The sequence below is a fragment of the Ctenopharyngodon idella genome, chromosome 13, assembly GCF_019924925.1.
Source record: "Ctenopharyngodon idella isolate HZGC_01 chromosome 13, HZGC01, whole genome shotgun sequence".
Lineage (NCBI taxonomy): Eukaryota > Metazoa > Chordata > Actinopteri > Cypriniformes > Xenocyprididae > Ctenopharyngodon > Ctenopharyngodon idella.
In genome coordinates, this window is record NC_067232.1 from 35,666,199 (window position 1) to 35,685,373 (window position 19,175).

The following is a 19,175-nucleotide window of genomic DNA, read 5'->3' on the forward strand; positions in this document are numbered from 1 at the left end:
ATCCAAGTAGCTTTATAGTGCAACCAAATGCTATATTGCCATTTTTATCACACTGTATTGTTGTGCTGTTTAAACTCCAATAATGGTCATTCTCTTTCATATACCATTAGAATGATTCACAATAATTCACAAAATTCATTTGCACAAAAGTATTTACATTGCAATTTTTTTTGTGTTGTTGTCTTTTTTTCAGTTCTTTCAAAACGCCAGTTTATTCAGGGAAGAAACACCACTGTGTGTTGCTCAGAGTCGCACAACGATTCTGTTGTGGCTTTGGAATTATTTTCATTGTCAAGATCAAAAACAGACAATATTTTGTCTAAAATGTAATTTAATATTAACTTCTTATTTATTGAATTATTATATAAAGTCAATATCACATTTGCAATCATCCTGACATTCAGGAAAACAGCATTCTTGCTCATGTGATATTGCTTAACTAAAAAAAAAAAAAAATTCAGGGCCTTTTTTTGCACTCATATATTGATTTTCGGGGGCATTTTTATCCATTTTGATGGTGTTTTTGCCCCATGCCAAAGTTCATTTCAACCCTGCTTACTAGGGGTATCATAATACCCTCATGTCATGATTCGATACATATCACAATACAATATTATTGCGATACTCCAAGACATATGGTAAAAAAAAATGTACTGTTGATTAAAATGCTAAATTTGGTATTACATTGGGAGTGGAAATGAATAGGCTTGGACTTGGGACTTGGTGCTGGTAACCCAATGCACAGGACAATGGTGACACCAGAATAAAAATATTCATGATTCTAACGCTGAAACACATTTATTTAGAATGAATATGTTTGCACTCTGTCACTGACTAGATAAGTAGATATACTTTGTGATCGACTGTATCTTCTATAAGGCTGTATTAAATAATTACTATAATACTAAAGTGTAATAAAGCATGCTAGATAGATATAGCCTGCCAAGGCAGGTCATTTACATAACTAAATCTAACCCTCCGATCATTATAATAACCTGTCATTATGGCTGTCATATCAGCAACAATTGCAATATAGCAGACAGTTTTGTTCTGATTTATGAGTCAAGAGCAACCAAAAAGTTATTAATAGCCTGAAGCGACATGCCATATATACCTGAAAAATCATCCATTGCAGGTTGGCTATTAAACAAAGTAAAACTCAATGTAATTTATAATGTGTATGAAAATTTTCAGTTTATGTATCTGCAATATCTAGACTACAGCTGTCAATTTATAGCGTTACATCATGTGATCGACCACCTTGGCATATTGACAAACTTAATTGAATGGAATGCTGTGGATTGTGGGCTTATTTTTAATGATATGAATCAAACAATATATTTACCTGTAATGCCACTTTTTTGTGATGTCTATTAAAAGATTTCTTTGGCCTCAATAATGTGATATATTAAATTATCTTAAAGGGGTCATGACCTGCATTTTTTTATTACTTCATAATGTTTCCTGAGGTGCAGTTATAAAGTTAGTATGATTTTTACATTAAAAAAAAAAAAGTCATATTTTAGAAATAAAAGGCAATTTTCTACACTGATTTTAGCCCTCTGATTTGAACATTCTGTTGGAAGGGGCATGTCTGCTGCGTGGAGCTCTTGAAATTTTTTACTACATTTTTATTATTACAGCTGCCGAGATTAACTAATCGTGAAAAGTGTTGAGTAAATCATTATATTTAGATCTACTCCCATCGCATGAAAGGGTATAGCGATGAGCAATAGTCGATGACAGACATGTCTGTTAAGCGCATGAATGCAGTAATCTCGTCATTGCAACTTGATTTCTGCATGCTCACGAATGCTTTCGAATGAACTAACAGTTCAAACACAATATAAATAAGAGATTCAATGTGCAGTGTAGACAGCATCACTGATTATAATGGGAGTTTTGGTGAGAGTCCAGAACTCAGTCACTGTTAAACTCACGCTGTATGATTGACAGCTCCAGTGATTATAAAGGGAGTGTTCTTTGATCACTTTTAATCACAATTTAAATAAAAGGTTATTTTTATGCTACTAAGAGAAACAATGTGAAGTTGACCGTTTAGTCACTGGCTTGATTTACTGACGCATAAACAGCAATAAACTATTGCGATTAACATGGTTACTTTACACATGGCATTACTGTTGGGTCCATATCTTACAGTAAAAGTCTGTTTGCAAAGCCTGCGCCGTAATTGCGACTGATTTACCAAAGAACACACGGTAACACTTTAGTATAGGGAACATGTATTCACTATTTAACTACGACTTTTCCCTCAATAAACTCCTAATGTACTGCTTATTAATAGTTAGTAAAGTAGTTGTTAAGTTTAGGTATTGGGTAGGATTAAGAATGTAGAATAAGGTCATGCAGAATAAGGTATTAATATGTGCTTAATAATTACTAATAAATAGCTAATGTGCTAGTAATATGCATGCTAATAAGCAATTAGTTAAAACACCCTAAAATAAAGTGTTACCGAACACACAGTGAAATGTACCGAACAAATAATGCTCTACTGGGACATTCACATAAATGAAAATAAATAAGCATTTTCTTAGCATTAGGATTCTTTGGAAGATAATGTTATTTTTAGTCCAGTGATACTGCTCTTCTCATCTCACTAAAGTGCCAGTGGGCGGGGCCAAAGACGCAATGATGTAGAAGTAGGCGTTGATTTGATTTTGCAGAGGTGATCTTTCGTCGCACTATTACGACATAATGTGACAGAATTCCAAACGAGTTGTTTTCGGAGCTTGGATTGAATAAAAGCTGTTTTTTGAACTAACAGGGAAGTTTTGATTTCTGAAACCTACAAGATGTTTTTATAGTACAATGATCTTACATGTCAAAAGACATTTTGATTTCTCAATTCATGACCCCTTTAATTTGGGGATATTTATTCAGCTAATCATGTAATTCATTCCATTAAAATGTTTAATTGATTGACAGCCATTAATGGAGACAAATTAATTTTCAAATTAGAGCCGAAGTTTGTGTCTCAGTGGTATGGATATTTTTGAAAAAAAGATCATCAAAATGAGCAGTAATAGAGGTCACTTTCATCATTCTCATCCAGCCTTTTGGTGATGTTTCCTTTTCCTCTATCTGGCTGTCTTTAGCAAATGCCCATTTTGTGAGTGACTCATTATGCAGCCTACTGTATGCTAATTAATACAATTTCTAAGCTAATTGAGTATCAGTTCGTATGCCGCTATTTAGACAAGAGAAGTGATTGTAATTGCAAGATGAAATGATGATGATTTGGAGTTTAGGATACAGCCTGAATGCATGCCGTGCAGTAAGTGATGCTCGTAATGTGAAACTGTACTTGTCAATCAAACACTGAGATTCTAGCGGTCACTGCGCACCACAGCTTATTTTTTATTTTTAGTTTATACTTCTGTCAGATGGATATACTTGGTCATTGCATTGTCTCACCATTTTTTTTTTCTTTTAAGGTTTTGCACCATAGGTATCGTATTTTTAATACGCCATGTCAAGTTAAAAATTGTTCAGGTTCCAAAAACAAATTCAGAGACCTTTGCCTTCTGTTTTATTTAGTTGAGCTCCATTTTGCAGTGAACACAATTCCAATTCTAAAGGTTGAGCACTGAGGACTTTCTTACTTCTTTGAAAAATATAGTTTCATTTTTCAAAATATATATATAAGTTTTTTGGTTCATATAATACAAGTCAAATTGGTCCAATGGTGTTTTGGAGCCCACTGACTTTCAATTACTTGGACAAAAATAGTCAAAACATTGCCAAAATATCTTCTTCTGTATTCTGCAGAAGAAATTCATATAGGTTTGAAATGGCATACCAGCCTCTCTCTCTCTCTCTTTTTTTTTTTCTTCAACTTTTCAAATTTGACTATTCAGAGATCCTACATATTCTGCACACTAAGTACACAGAGGGGACATAAGGAGGTACATGCAAATGTAGTTTTTCTTTTAAAGTGATCTTGATACGTGGTTCTGAAACATTAAAGCTCCCGATTACATGAGTTGGCATACCTTTGCATTTACAGAAAATTTCATATCATACAATATACACTCTTCCAGCACATGAGCGATTGCTGTGTGAACATCTGTAACCTGCTCATGAGAAGCTCTAACAATAAAAGAAAAAGCTGCAAACTGATCCAGGCAGAAATTGAAGCAGTTCAAATGTCTAAAATAATAATAGGAGAATATGATTCATGCTGTCTTTTTAATGAGACCAATGTACACAATGTTCACACAGGTCATTCTTTGCATCACTAACTGCATGACATCATTCATACAGAAAGAGGCTTTTGTGTGTTTGTGTGTTTGTGTGCGCGCGCGTGTGTGTGTGTGTGTGTGTGTGCGCGCGTGTGTGCACGTGCGCGTTTTTGTGACTTATCAGGACACACATTTGTATAATGACATGGGTATGACATGGGTATTACAAGGAGAGGGTGACTTGTGAGGACATTACCCCATGTCCTCACTTTTCAAAAGGCTCATAAATCATACAGAATGAGTTTTTTTTTTTTTTGAGAAAGTAAAAATGTGCACAGTTTCCTGTGATGGGTAGGTTTAGGTGTAGGGGTAATGTAGGAAATACGGTTTGTACAGTATAAAAACTATTTCGCCTATGGAATGTCCCCACAATTCACAAAAACAAACGTGTGTGTGTGTGTGTGTGTGTGTGTGTCTTACATGGTTTATGAGGACACAAATGTGTATAATGACATGGGCATTACAAGCACTGATCTAATATAAATGACTGGTTTGCTCATTGTGTTCTAAACTGCCATCAGGCGGTGAAGCCATCGGAAGTGTTCGACCATCTTACTATTCCCTAGTACAGACAGGTGGCATCAATGACTTACAGCCAAAACATTGACCTAAAATCACCTGATTTGCAGCATATCAGTCTTTCATGAATAGTTTTTAGGAGATATGTATGTACATTAATTGATACCTCGAATGTTATCTGTATGTTTACGGCAGGATAAGCGTTATATAGAAATCGTTAAGATGAGTGTGTCTACTGCATACTGCCGACACAGGTAAATGACCTAACATTATTATAAAATATACATTAAATATTACAATGCATTGTAATATTTAATGTATATTTATATTAAATATGTATATGTGTATATATATATATATATATATATTAATGTATATACAGTGTGTGTGTGTGTAGGTCGGTTTGGCTATACTTGTGAGGGCCAAATGTCCTCACTTATCTACTGAAACATTGTGACAACCGACTATTGAGGACATTTTACTGGTCTTGGCACCCACACTGAGCTGGCAGTGATGCCAGCTGACACTGGCATTCCAAGACATGGTAGAGAGAAAGTACACACAAGCACCAAAGGAAGGACATACCTAGAGGCAACTATCACACACACACACACGCACACATAAAAGACACTTGATCTTTTGAGAGCTCACTGTGCTATAAAACATTCTTTCAAAACCTATGCCTTGCTAAGGAAATGGGATCACATAAGTGATTGCGAACCCCCTACAAAAGAAGCAACACAATGCATTATACAAATAGTATTAAGTGCCAAGGATACATGTGTTGCTGTTTTAAATAAAAATGTATCTTTAAAAAAGGTATCTTAAGCCCGGGATACACTGCACGATTTTAGCAATCCTATAAGATCATTACAAATTACACTGTGCGACATGGATCTATTAAACTTGGGTACGACCATAGACTGTAAAAAAAGATGGACGACGCAATGCCGCTTCCTTTCATTGTAATGAACTGAACGTAAAACGGACAACGATGGGCATTGACATGTTACGCAAAAACATCAGTTTGGAGCCTGGGCATGCGCAGAAGGAATCGTCAGTGGAGCCCGGAGGCGGAGCCGCGATATCACACTTCCGCCCAGACATCTGCAGCATCAAGATCAGATCACCTATTTTTTATTATTTATTGTTTATTATATTTTTCTTTTCCTCCTTCCTTTTTTCATTTGGCTTAAACGATGGCTTATTACATCTGGCAAAGTGGAATTTACATTTATTTGAATGTTTATTAATGTACGTTGTTCGTCTTCAAATAAATTACTAACTACAATACATTGGGATAGGTCAAAACAACATATCGTAATTGATGTATTTTAAATATATAAATTACATACAATTTAAAATTCTACCTGTAAAATAATATTCTGTTTCTAGAGCAATAATATTTTTGAAACCGCAAATTCAGTAGATAAACTCAATAATATGCCACTAGAAACAACTCCAAAATGTCAGAAACGGTCCTGCCATTTTAAATCAAGTTCAACTAACGTTACAGGAGATCGATTGTTGTAGACAGTGCTCTATAATTAACTAGAGTAGGATATCATTAGTTTTGTACTGCTAATTATTATTTTATACCCATAAAAATAATTAGTAACTGCCAGATAACGATCACCTGCTTTTTCCCGTCATGGCTAACGTTAGGCGTGTTATCTTAGTTAATAACATTTATTAATTAGCTTATAAAGCCCACATTTAACGTTACCGAAAAAAGCTCAGTGATCCATCAGATCCTGGTTGCTTAGGACAGTTTACTGCTGAACAACTAATTTTGTCGGTGAGAAATAACACAGAAATCGAAAAATAATAGTTATATATCTTCAATCTCCCCTCGAAGATCCGACAGTCCTCTGAGAAGCTGTCAATCACAACTGTCAATCATAATGACACGCCCCGTTTCTATAGCATCGAATTGATAGCTAAAATCAAACTTATCACAAAAATGAACAATTGAACATATATCAGCGTGATAACTACCTTAAATGACCAAAACCATCTTTCGGAAAATTTTATTGGAAGTGTAATTTATTTTTTTATTTTGACTAAAGTGCCATTCGTTTGCACGGAGATGGCGGTGTTTATGACCTGTACTGCATCCAGCCACCAGGGGGCGATCAAAGGGCCCACAGCTTCACTTTTCAGGACGTATGAGGCACACCCAGGTACGACATGCATGTAGACTGTACGATGATGACACCTATTGACTCGTAGGCTACAATGCAAGTTTCTATAGAAGAATAAAATGTCATCAGCATGCGCTAGTGGTAAACAAAAAGACCATGTTGAATCACGCTTTGGAAGTTGTAGTTTTTATGTGTGCTGAAAAAAAAAAAGAAGCAGCGAAAGAAGAAAGGAAAACAGCTTGAGGTAAACAGTTTTAAGTTTTAGCACCATGTCGCATTCATTTCATGTCGCATTTTTATTGGCTGTTCAGTAGACGTTGCTCGTAGCAGCAAACACACTGTGCGTTAATCATGGTGAATTTCTGACATTGACAGAAAATTATCGTAGGCTATCTTGGGTTGCAAGACCGGGAAAACGGCCGTCTTTGAACCTCTCTCACTGTACGACAAAGGACCACCGATTAAGAGTCACGATCACAGAAATCGCCACGATCGTTTCACAATGGCAATCTTTCGTCTGGGACAGCCAAAAATCGACAACAACATTCCCCACCCCTGCTGTAGAGATACTAGTATTGCTAAACAGCAGTAGAACTAACAATAAATGTAAAATGTTGTAAAGTCTGTCAAACATGCGGTTCATGCAGTTTTTGGCTGTGTAGCACCAGCTGCTCTGCAGTTCCTTCGGAAGGATTCCAACATAAACAAATAGCTGTAAAATAGTTTATTTTTTATAAGTTCCCATTTTAGTCTGATTTCAGCACAGATCATTTTATGAATCCGTAATAAATGTAATACTAACATTTTAAAGAGGAACTATTTGTATGGCAACTTGTAAGCGCTGTTCATTTCAGCAGAAGGGTGGAAAAAGGTCAAAAACTGAACTATGTTTTTGTTACAGTGTATTTTATAAGTATAATTTATAGTGCCTCTATATGATATCCCTGCATAATTCCTACTTCACACACATTCCTACTGCTGTTTTGTTGTTGTTGCACTGTGGTAGGGCTGGGCAATATGACCAAAATCTTGTATCACGATATGAGAAATTTTATTTCATAATTACGATATATATAATCACGATACAGTTATTTTTGTTAATTTATTTTTGTTATTAAGAATAAGAACAAAGAAGCAAATTACAAACAATATGATAAATTCAATATAACAAAAACATTAATTAAACTAATTAAGTTTTTCAGGTAGTTAATGTCAATTTGAATTTATTTAACTATGTGCTGAATAAATTCAAGAGAAATTTATTTAATATGTAGTTAGAAACAGAACAGAAATGGAATATTTAAATGAGCTTAAAGCTTAAAGGGTTAGTTCACTCAAAAATGAAAATTATGTCATTAATTACTCACCCTCATGTCGTTCCACACAAGACCTTCATTCATCTTCGGAACACAAATTAAGATATTTTTGATAAAATCCGATGGCTCAGTGAGGCCTCCATTGCCAGCAAGACAATTAACACTTTCAATGCCCAGAAAGCTACTAAAGACATATTTAAAACAGTTCATGTGACTACAGTGGCTCAGCCTTAATGTTATGAAGTGACTAAAATAATTTTTGTGCGACAAAAAAAACAAAATAACGACTTTATAACAATATCTAGTGATGGGCGATTTCAAAACACTGCTTCATTAAGCTTCGAAGCTTTATAAATCTTGTTTCGATTCAGTGTTTTGGAGTGTGTATCAAACTGCCAAAGTCACGCCTCCCAGTGGTGAACCATTGAAATTCCGAAACACTTATGATGTAACGAAGCCTTGTTTACTGAAATCACATTACTCTGATGCTCCGAATCCCTGATTCGAAACAAAAGATTTGTAAAGCTTCATGAAGCAGTGTTTTTAAATCGCTTGATAATGTCGCTTGATAATCACTTGATATTGTCATAAAGTCGTTATTTTGTTTTTTTGGCGCACAAAAAGTATTCTCGTCGCTTCATAACATTAAGGTTGAACCACTGTAGTCAGTTTTAAATACGTCTTTAGTACCGTCTTTAGTTCTGGGCATTGAAAGTGTTAATTGTCTTGCTGGCAATGCAGGCCTCACTGAGCCATCGGATTTTATGAAAAATATCTTAATTTGTGTACTGAACCGGCATTCTGATATATAACCTGGAACCTCTCGGATTGCATCAAAAATAGGGCTGGGCGATAAAACGATAACGATATGTATCGCGACAGACACGTGATCGATATCAATAAAAAATGTGTTCGATAAAACGTGGATTCCTCTTCAGTAACCGGCAACTGATAAGCAGAAAATGAGTGCCGCAGCGAGCGAGGAAATTGTAAATAAAAGAGGAAAAGTCAGCTCGCCAGTATGGCAGTTTTTTGGATATTATAAGTCTGACCGTAGTCAGACCAATGTCGTCTGCAAATTACGCAAGACTGGTAATACCACGAACTTGATGTACCACTTTAGCCGCGCTTACCCTTTGGAGCACAGCCGTATTCAACCAGCAACATCTGTAGCTGCAACACCGCACAACATTTTAATTATTTGAGTTTTCCATGGTTGTTGACATTTCTGTCTTAATAACTGAGGGGATTATGATCAGAGGAAGGTTAAGTTTAAAATAAAAATGTTTAAATGTAATATATTTTTCTCCTGGTCCTTATTTTAAATGGGTCAGAAAAAATATCAATAATTATCGATATCGACCGATATGAAACACTGATATCGTGATACAGTTTTCAGCCATATCGCCCAGCCCTAATCAAAGATATCTTAATTTGTGTTCCAAAGATGAACAAAGGTCTTACGGGTGTTGAACGACATGAGGGTGAGTAATTAATGACAGAATTTTCATTTTTGGGTGAACTAACCCTTTAATTACTATTTTTTAACATCAATCACGTTCCACTCTATTGTCTCATTCATGCGTTTCATGACTCTAAAGTGTCAATAGTGTCAATACTACACTGTGGGACGAGAAACTAGAGAAAAACATTTCACTACATTACATCATATGTATGTAATATGTATGTGACAAATAAAGAACCTTTGAACTCTATATTTATACAACCCTTTCAAAAATGTGGTCCGGTGGTCCTCTGCACAATCAGAAAAACTCAAACGTGACATTTAAGCACCAAATAGAACTGTGAAAACAGTTTTCAAACAAGTTTCTTGACCATATGGCCCTGAGCCAACCTCCTGCGACTGGAGTCAATGGAGTTGTGTCAGGCAGGTCAGATCCTCAAAGAAAACGAGCAATGTTTTGATAGTACCACAGAATTAATGTTTACACTTTTCGGGGGAATCAACCTATGAATGGTTTACTGATCGCCGTCTCAGAATATTTGGATAAAAACACTATAGCCTATCATAATGTTAACATAATGTGATACAAATAGCAAAATGCATGCATTTGAATGCATTAATACTGCAGAAATGCAGAATTTTTCTGTGGGCCGTTAATGCAGCCATGGTCCAAAATTTAATGAAGACAAATGAAAATATCTATTACAGAAAATAATCAATACAGCTGAAGATAAGTACATCTCAAACAAAGCATCACACTTGAGAAGACTTTAAATCTGTGCCGAAAGTGACGAGACATCCATTATCAACAAAATCTAGGAATCCAGACTAAATGGATCGATACTCATTCTGAAAGAAATGGTCTACTTTTAAACTAATTCAAACAAGACAGAGTTTTGTGTGAGATGTCTTTACAGACAGGGATGGCAGAGGGGACAGGGATTAGATAGAATGATTGACACCTGTCAAAAAGCATTTGCTTATTAGTTTCTTCTTATAATATTCCAATTTCAGAGTGCTTTAAGAAGATTACCAATATGACACTTTAAAATGACTCTGAAATGAGAACTCAAAATGAGACATAAGTCTGGAAACACACCAAAACACAACACAAAGCGCATGTTAAAAAATAAACAGTCGTCTTCATTTATGAAATATGAGAATGAATGAATTTGGCCCGCGGGCCGCCAGTTGACGAGCCCTAGCGCGTTTACTTAGAAAAACAAAGGCACATTCCGAACCAGGTGAACAAAAATCAATAATACAGGCATTTGCAAACTACACTACAATACAATACAATACAATACAATACAATACAATACTACATACAAAAAGAGTAAAAAAAAAATAAAAAAAAAAGAAAGGCATAAATAAATACTTGACGCCATCACTTATAATTTATGCAAACATATGGTGCCTGCAAAATATTGTAAATAAAGCCGGCTTCCAAAAAAATGATACAGACAAGTACGTATGTGTGTGAGGAAATATTGTTTCAAAAATCATGATTAAAATCGAAATTGTATTTTTTTTTTTGTCCATATCGCACTGCCCTAGTTATGGCGGTAATGCAACAACTCCGCTCAGCCATTTCTGCTGTTGCACATGTGTATGGTTATATCGCCTAGTCCACAAATGATCTACACAGAAATTAGTTTTGTTTGCATTTCATGAATGAGGCCTATTGGTCAGAAACCTGGCCTGGAGGACAGAGCTCGTGTAAACAGAGACAGCCATTTAATGTACCCCGCTACATGATGAATGGCCTCATCCATCAAAGGCAGAGCCCCACCATCCTACAGCAAATCAACTTCACTTTTAATGTGCTGCTGGTTTGATGTATGCTGTTTATTTTAATACTGGATCCATATTTTGGAGAATACCTACACTCTCTCCCTTTTCCTCTGCTTATAATAAAATATGATGATTAGGTTATAAACAAAAATGTCTGATCCACTGCTTCTGCCGCATCTTGCTATTTTAGGACACAGAGTAGCAAAAATAAATCATCCTGACAAATTCTCTCCTTTTTTAAACACATGCACACACACACACACACACACACATCACCTGAGTAACCAAGTCGAGAAATTCAATCAGTGAACAGCCATGATCTACAAAGATGTATTAAAAAAACCAAAGCCAATTATGGTGATGAATAGATGAGCTTCAGCAGGCCCTAAATACTGCTTTACAGCATACGGCACAATCAAAATAAAGAAACGTGTCTACAAAACATTCAGCAAACACAATTAACTGTGGCACTACTGGACAATTCTGATTATTCGAGGGGGTTCCTCTCTGACTTTGAAAGTGTCCTACAGTATAGCATCTGTTTTAAGGGAATATGTTCTACACTCTTGTAATATCCAATTATGAAGTCAAATTTTCTTGTACAAAGAACTGGTACAGGCTTTTTTGCTATTTTTCTGTCATCATTTATTCACCTTTATATGGTTCCAAACCAGCCTTTTGTCAATCCTCGAAACACACATGAAGATATTTTTAATGAAACCTGAGAGATGTACCTCCAGTCCAGTTACACAAAACATTCATGCTTCAAAAAACTCAAAGACATAGCAAACATAATCTATATGAATTGAGCGGTTTAATCCAAATGTTTTGAAGAGACACAATCACTTTATGTAATGAACATACTTAATTTGGAATTTTATTCGATATAAACATTGATCAGCGCACATAAATAGAGCACATAAAATATGATCAATGGAATCACAACCATACTTGCCTGACACACGAAATGTAACCAAATTGGTTCTTGTGGAAGCTCAAACATGCTTCCGTGATACACAAGAACAAACCTCACTGGTTCTCTGCATAATTTTTTGGTGAACTATCACTAAGATTTTTTTTTTTTTTTGCATTTCACTTTTTGAATAAAAGTCGGCAGGAAACGGAAGTTGTGATCATCTTTTCTTCCCTATTGTGACGTACATCTAAGTGAAACGACTTTTAGAATGAGAAAATAAATGTAGATTGGGACTTTGGAACATTATGGTTTGCAATAGAGTGCAAAAGTCAGGTTCCAGAAGTAAAAACTTCATTTCATTCATTCAAAAAATTCATTTTCTACATTAGGGACATAGATTTTTAACAATAACTTAAAGACAGCCCTGTGAGCTACGAGGCTGCTAATCGATAGTATTTGCTTCTGTTGAAGCCGTTAGCCTGCATTATTTCAACTTAGTTTTAAAATAATCTGGTTTAAGAGCAGAATTCGTGTTGAAAAACGACATTACCCATGATGCTGTACAGCAAATTCCACCAGAGTCTCGAAACAAGCAAATCAAGCCAAAAGAGCTCTTTAGCTCTGCCCACTCCCATGAAGCACCAAAAATGGCATAATCAAGTCAGTCTCCCTACACTCTCAAAATACTTAAATATGTATATTTTAGAATAAACTATAATTAACATTTTTAAATGAGTAGTTTTATATTTCTCTTCACTTTACACTAACATGCTCTAAATGATCTTTTACAGAAAAGAATGTGTGAGCTTGTTTATGAGGCCGTGGAAACAGGAGTTCTGAATTTAAATTAGGTGGGAATACAGTGAATTGGACCACAGAGAGATGCGCGTTCCCTCGTATTTACAGCGCATTATTCCTATTGATATCAATGGATGCACAACATTCTCTGATGGGATGTAATCTATAGTGTGTGAACACTCTTACTTAGCTTTCAAATGATATCGCATATAAATTTATCTTTGTGTTTATATATTTACGTACTGTGTGTGTCTGTGTGTGTGTGTGTGTGTGTGTGTGTGTGTGCGCGCGTGCGTGTGAAAAGTCTGCTGATATTGAGAACTGTCAATAGGCTGAAAAATATGAAGTTTGTTTTTAGCTTTCCTGCTGACATTGGTTGTGAAATTTATTATGTTCACTTAGAACATTAAACACTATTAAGAAAAGTCTGTTTTCTATTATGTGCCTCTTTACAAGGAAACAAATCAACTACTGAGAATTCATTCATTTCCCTATTTCTCTCATCCTTTCTACTCTTTCCCTTTAATCAGTAAGTCCCACACCTGCTTATCCCAGATGCTGCTTTAATATCACATTTTCCCCACAGTTAAAGTCAGCTGCAATTCATTAACTCTGCTATTGTCGCTCTGTTCCATTCCCACTGCCGGCATTTCAGATGAAACCCAATTCAGATATATGCAGGTTGACTTTATGACTGTGGATTTGCATGTTGATTAGACGTGACGGCTCCACGTTTCATCTGCACATGGTGAAGCCAGACGGATCATCAGATAATGGCTGGATGACACTGACCTCATCATGATGCGATTGAGATGATGATATGCATGTGCATTGATCACCTTGCGGTCACGGAAGCCGATTCTCGGTTTCTTTTTCTTCCCTTCTGAGCCCGCCTCATCTTCCTCCTCCCCGCTACTCGACTCAAGAGCGCCGTCTGACACCGCCTCCTCCACCACATCATTCAGAGGCTCCTCCTCCTGCATCTGCTCCTCATGCTTGACTGAAGACCCCGCCTCTGCATATGCTCTGCCAGTCAGGAGAGAGAACACAGATCAGTCACTGAAAAGTATACAGTAGTAATACTGTACATTGTCGGTCAAAAGTTAGGAATCATTGAGATTTTTTAAATGTTTTTCTTTTTTAAATGGTCTCTATTTGATAAAAAATACAGTCAAAACAGCAATATTGTGAAATATTACAAATGAAACTGTTTTGTTGAACTGTTTTCTATTTTAAAATGTAATTTATTCTTGTAAGCCGAATTTTCAGCATCATTACTCCAATCTTCGGTGTCACATGATCCTTCAGAAATCATTTTAATATGATTAGAAACGCCCACTTTAGTTTCACAGAGACCACATACTCCTTATTTGGGAGCAAAAACATGACGTTTTTGTGTGTGTCCCTTTAAATGCAAATGAGCTGCTGCTCCCGGCCCGCTTTCCAGAAGTGGCGGAGCTTTAACAGCTCGCGCTTCGGTTGTGCAACAACATTTAATATAATTTAACCTTTATTCAACCAGGCAAGTCATTAAGAACAGGTTCTTATTTTCAATAACAGCCTGGCAACAACAAAGCTGGAGAATCTCACGCAGTCAAAATGAGGAAAATCGTCAGTAACGGTGTTGGACACTGATGGAGAGACTCAGGAAAAAGTTACAACTTTTAGAATGCAACTGGACTTTTCTGAATGGTTAGTGGATCAATTTATGTAGTTGCTGTGGAATTGATTCAACTCATGGACTAGCATGTGCCGTCATGTTAATCTTTTGCGCAAAACCCGTATGGACGCCCACTATACAGCGTACCTGTTTGCCAAACAGAGCCATACACACCAAGCTAACGTTTATGATTGCTATCAAATGCTCTGAATGGTCTAATATAGTTGTCAAAAGTAGCAACTTGGTACCGAAGTCAGTACTTTTGACAACTATATTAGACCATTAGAAATGTAAAAAATGTGACGCTTTGAGCACTGTTGAGCGGATTCGTAAACACCTCTGATTGGCCATTGTATTCACGGCTCATCGGATATGTCTGTGATTGGCTTCAATGATCAACGCTTCAAAAACTCATCATCTTCACCGATCATGCTCTTCATCGAGCGCTTACACAGATACACACTCCCGTGCTCCCATCCCGCTTTCAAAATGCTTTCAAAAAACATTTTTTGTGTGCTTTCAAATGCTCCCATGCATTGATCATTATAGCCAATCACAGACATATCCGATGAGCCGTGAACACAATGGCCAATCAGAGGTGTTTACGAATCCACTCAACAGCGCTCAGAGACACTTTTTTAAAATTTCAGTACCGAGTGGTACCGAAGTCAGTACTTCTGACAACTCTAGTTGACAGAAATGCTCCTTTTTTAGCAATCGAGTTTGCCAGGGTCAACTTTCAGGCTATCCAAGCTAACGAGACACTAAATAAGTGTTCTGTGCTCGTCTGTGCAGCCAACGACAGAACAGTTAGCATGCTTTGCTCGAACATTTGCCATGGCCTTAGAACTGGTACACCGTTTTCGCTTGCGAAAAACAATATGACGGCGCTGTGGGTGGAAACGTGCAGATTAAGGGGCGGTAATATTATAAGATCCCCTTCCTACATCACTAGGGGAGCGAAATCTACGTTGCTCGTTTTTTCACATGCTTGCAGAGAAAGGCTTGCCAATACAAAGTTACTGGGTTGTCCTTTTTCAGGTTTTCTGGGTTGGTAGATGCACTAGGGACTCGATTATAGCACTTAAACACAGAAAAAGTCAGATTTTCATGATATGTCCCCTTTAATCTAGCAAACTGTGCCTTAATCTAAGGCCTTAATCCTTAAATCTAGCAAACTGTGCACAGTTTTTTGTCATGTGTCCTTGTACAATTCCTTTTAAGCAATCACACTTACAATTTCTGGCAGATGATATAAAAAAAATATTATTGATTATACTGAAGGAGGAACCCAAACCATATCTAGATAAGCACTTTTGACTTAAGCCAGGGACACACTTAAAGGGATAGTTCACCAAAAAATGAAAATTCTGTCATCATCAACTCACCCTCAAGTTGTTCCAAACCTGTATAAATTTCTTTGTTCTGCTGAACACAAAGGAAGATATTTTGAAAAATGTGGGAAACTGAACAATTCTGGGGCACCATTGACTTCCATAGTATTTATTTTTTCTACTATGGAAGTCAATGGTGCCCCAAAACGGCCTGGTTTCAAACTTTCTTCAAAATATCTTCCTTTGTGTTCAGCAGAACAAAGAAATTCAAACAGGTTTGGAACAACTTGAAGGTGAGTAAATGATAACAGAATTTTCATTTTTGGGTGAACTATCACTTTAACGATTGTAAGGCCAATTATGAATGTAATTTGATACTTACGACTGATCATGCCCAAATGCGCCGAGTCAGAGCCAGTTGCGTTCAGTCGGTGTTTGTTTAAATTCTGTGTGTAAGCACTTAAATCGGCTTCAGCCGAAGGAAACAGTCTTTGTGTATTGAGCTCAGTCTTAGAATGTTTTAGCTAGTCGTTAAGTGTGTCCAAGGCATTAGGCCAGATAGCACCAACCCAGAATACCCTAGCAACCACAGCAATGTGCTAAAAACCACTCTGAACACCTTAGCAACTGCATAGCAACACCCTGATATGGTTTTGAGTTTTGCTTAGGCAAACACCTCTCATATTTTCATCAAAAATTTAAAAATCTAGTTTACTCACCATTACACATGGGAACCAATGTTGTCAAGCTGTCTGCGTGTGTAACTCTAGATGTGCGCCTCATACTAAAAGTCAGTGAAGAGTGACTAGGAGGTCAATATCTTTAGGACACAAAGCAGTAATTGAAAAAGGCCTGCCGTTGTGTTGATGGGACATGTGTTTGAAGGTGTGTTCAATAATTCAATATAATGTGACACAGGGAAAATGACTGCATAGACTGAGAACTGAAATGCCACCTTGTCCCATAACTCCTTCATTCTATAGATCACGTCCCAGATGCATTTCTCTATTTTGCTGACATATCAGTTCCTCTATTCATCCACACACCCTGCACTGGTCTGGCCTTCACCCAGAGTGCAGATGAATCTCTGCAGATATGGGCTCTATATAAAGGACACTTGCGTTAAAGATGAAATGTGTCATTTTTTCATCTTACAACACTTTCTCCTTTCCCAGTTTAATATAGCTATACGTTAGCCATTCATAGGAAGACTTACCCAAAAACTGGTGAATTTCACTAAATAATGAACATTTTACAGTCAGATTTCTTTGGATGTTTTAAATATTAATATTATGGCCTATACTGATAAATCTATGTTATGGCTGATAACAGATTATTGTCTCATATTAAAATTCTTAAACTAAACTGCCACTCTTTCTCTTATTGTGGTCTTTGATCTTGAAAATAGCTGATGATAAATAATTCATTGACGTGAACTGAAGAATTGAAGAACGTATTTATATTCGCTTTGCAGAGACACAAGTGTAAATGGAACAGTTTCAACAAATCAGATGGCTATCCGATCAGTAAAAATGCATGAACTGACCAGGTGTAAACAGGCCCAATATTTCAAGCATTCCTACGTATTTTCAGCCCCAAATCAAAAGAAAAAAAGAAGCCTATTTTTTAGAGCATGACATTTTAGCACATTCAACATCTCCTAACCTAATTACAGTAATGTGAAAAATAGTACATTTAAATTGTGAAGTATTCATACATTATGGTTGTATTTGCTGTACTCTCTTTAGTTCACCCAAAAATGAAATTTCTGTCATTAATTACTCACCCTCGTGTCGTTTCAAACCAGTAAGAACTTCGTTCATCTTTGGAACACAAATTAAGATGTTTTTGATGAAATTCGAGAGGTTTCTGATCTCCCTATACACAGCAATGTCATTCCAAATTTCAAGAAAGGTAGTAGAGACATTGTTAAAATAGTCCACGTGTTGTAGAAATTGGTGAATAAAGTCGTTATTTTTGTTTTGTTTTTGTGCACAAAAAGTATTCTAGTCGCTTTATAACATTAAGGTTGAACCACTGAAGTCACATGGACTATTTTAACGATGTCTTTACTACCTTTCTGAGACTTGAAATTTGGAATGACACTGCTGTGTACAGTATATGGAGATCAGAAACCTCTCAAACTTCATCAAAAATATCTTAATTTGTGTTCCGAAGATGAATGAAGGTCTTACGGGTTTGGGGTGAGTGTGAGTAATTAATGACATGAGGGCGAGTAATTAATGACAAAAATTTCATTTTGGGGTGAACTAACCCTTTAATTCATGCTGATTTACAAAAATATATTGTATTATTCTAAAATTAACAGTCATGAAAGTCACCTTTAAGTTGTGAGTTTGGGGCCATTATAACACTGGTCGACAAGAAGCAGACGAGAGGTTGGGCGAAAGTGGTGGTAGGAGTGGTTGGGAAACCTGTTATTTTGCCATTTCACTATTTCTCTAATTCCATTTAGTGCTGCTACTGGCACAGACGTTACACAATCACATTTTTTAAAAGTGTTTTATGTAACTCCAATCACAAAAACAAAAAGCAACACTGAAGCACCTCAAAAAAAACTGATGTAACTCTTAAGCCAAAAGTATACGTCGGCTGTCAACATTCCGCGACGGTCCACGCACTGTCTGTGTGACGTAATTTTCGGCATTAATAGGAGGGTCCACGGACATCAGCACACACTGTCCACGTGCAGCCCAATTTTTGTGTGCGCAACAGCGCATGTGTGAGTGACTTGAGCGCTTGGGGACAAAGTCTGCTAGTCCAGGGCTGCGTTCCAGTTCGTTTTTTTATGCCCTTCCCTTGCTAACTTCCCTCAGTCTTGTTGACTCGGATGTACATCATTGCTTACGTTGCGTGAGTGCCCACTACTGGCGGAACCTTTGCAATGGGCTGCATTGGAACGTCCTAAGCCCTTGATCACTTGGAATCCGCTATGGAGCTGAT

The 19,175-nt window shown here is 36.6% G+C and overlaps 1 protein-coding gene across 2 annotated transcripts in view; it reads right to left on the reverse strand.

The window, feature by feature from the left end:
* Positions 1–19,175, reverse strand: part of micu1 (mitochondrial calcium uptake 1) — a 97,057-nt gene that overhangs the window by 63,076 nt on the left and 14,806 nt on the right. For both annotated transcript variants that reach the window (XM_051917696.1, XM_051917694.1), the window contains exon 3: positions 14,057–14,243. In XM_051917696.1, coding sequence (XP_051773656.1) covers positions 14,057–14,243 — 187 coding nt within the window. The remainder of the gene's footprint in view (positions 1–14,056; positions 14,244–19,175) is intronic.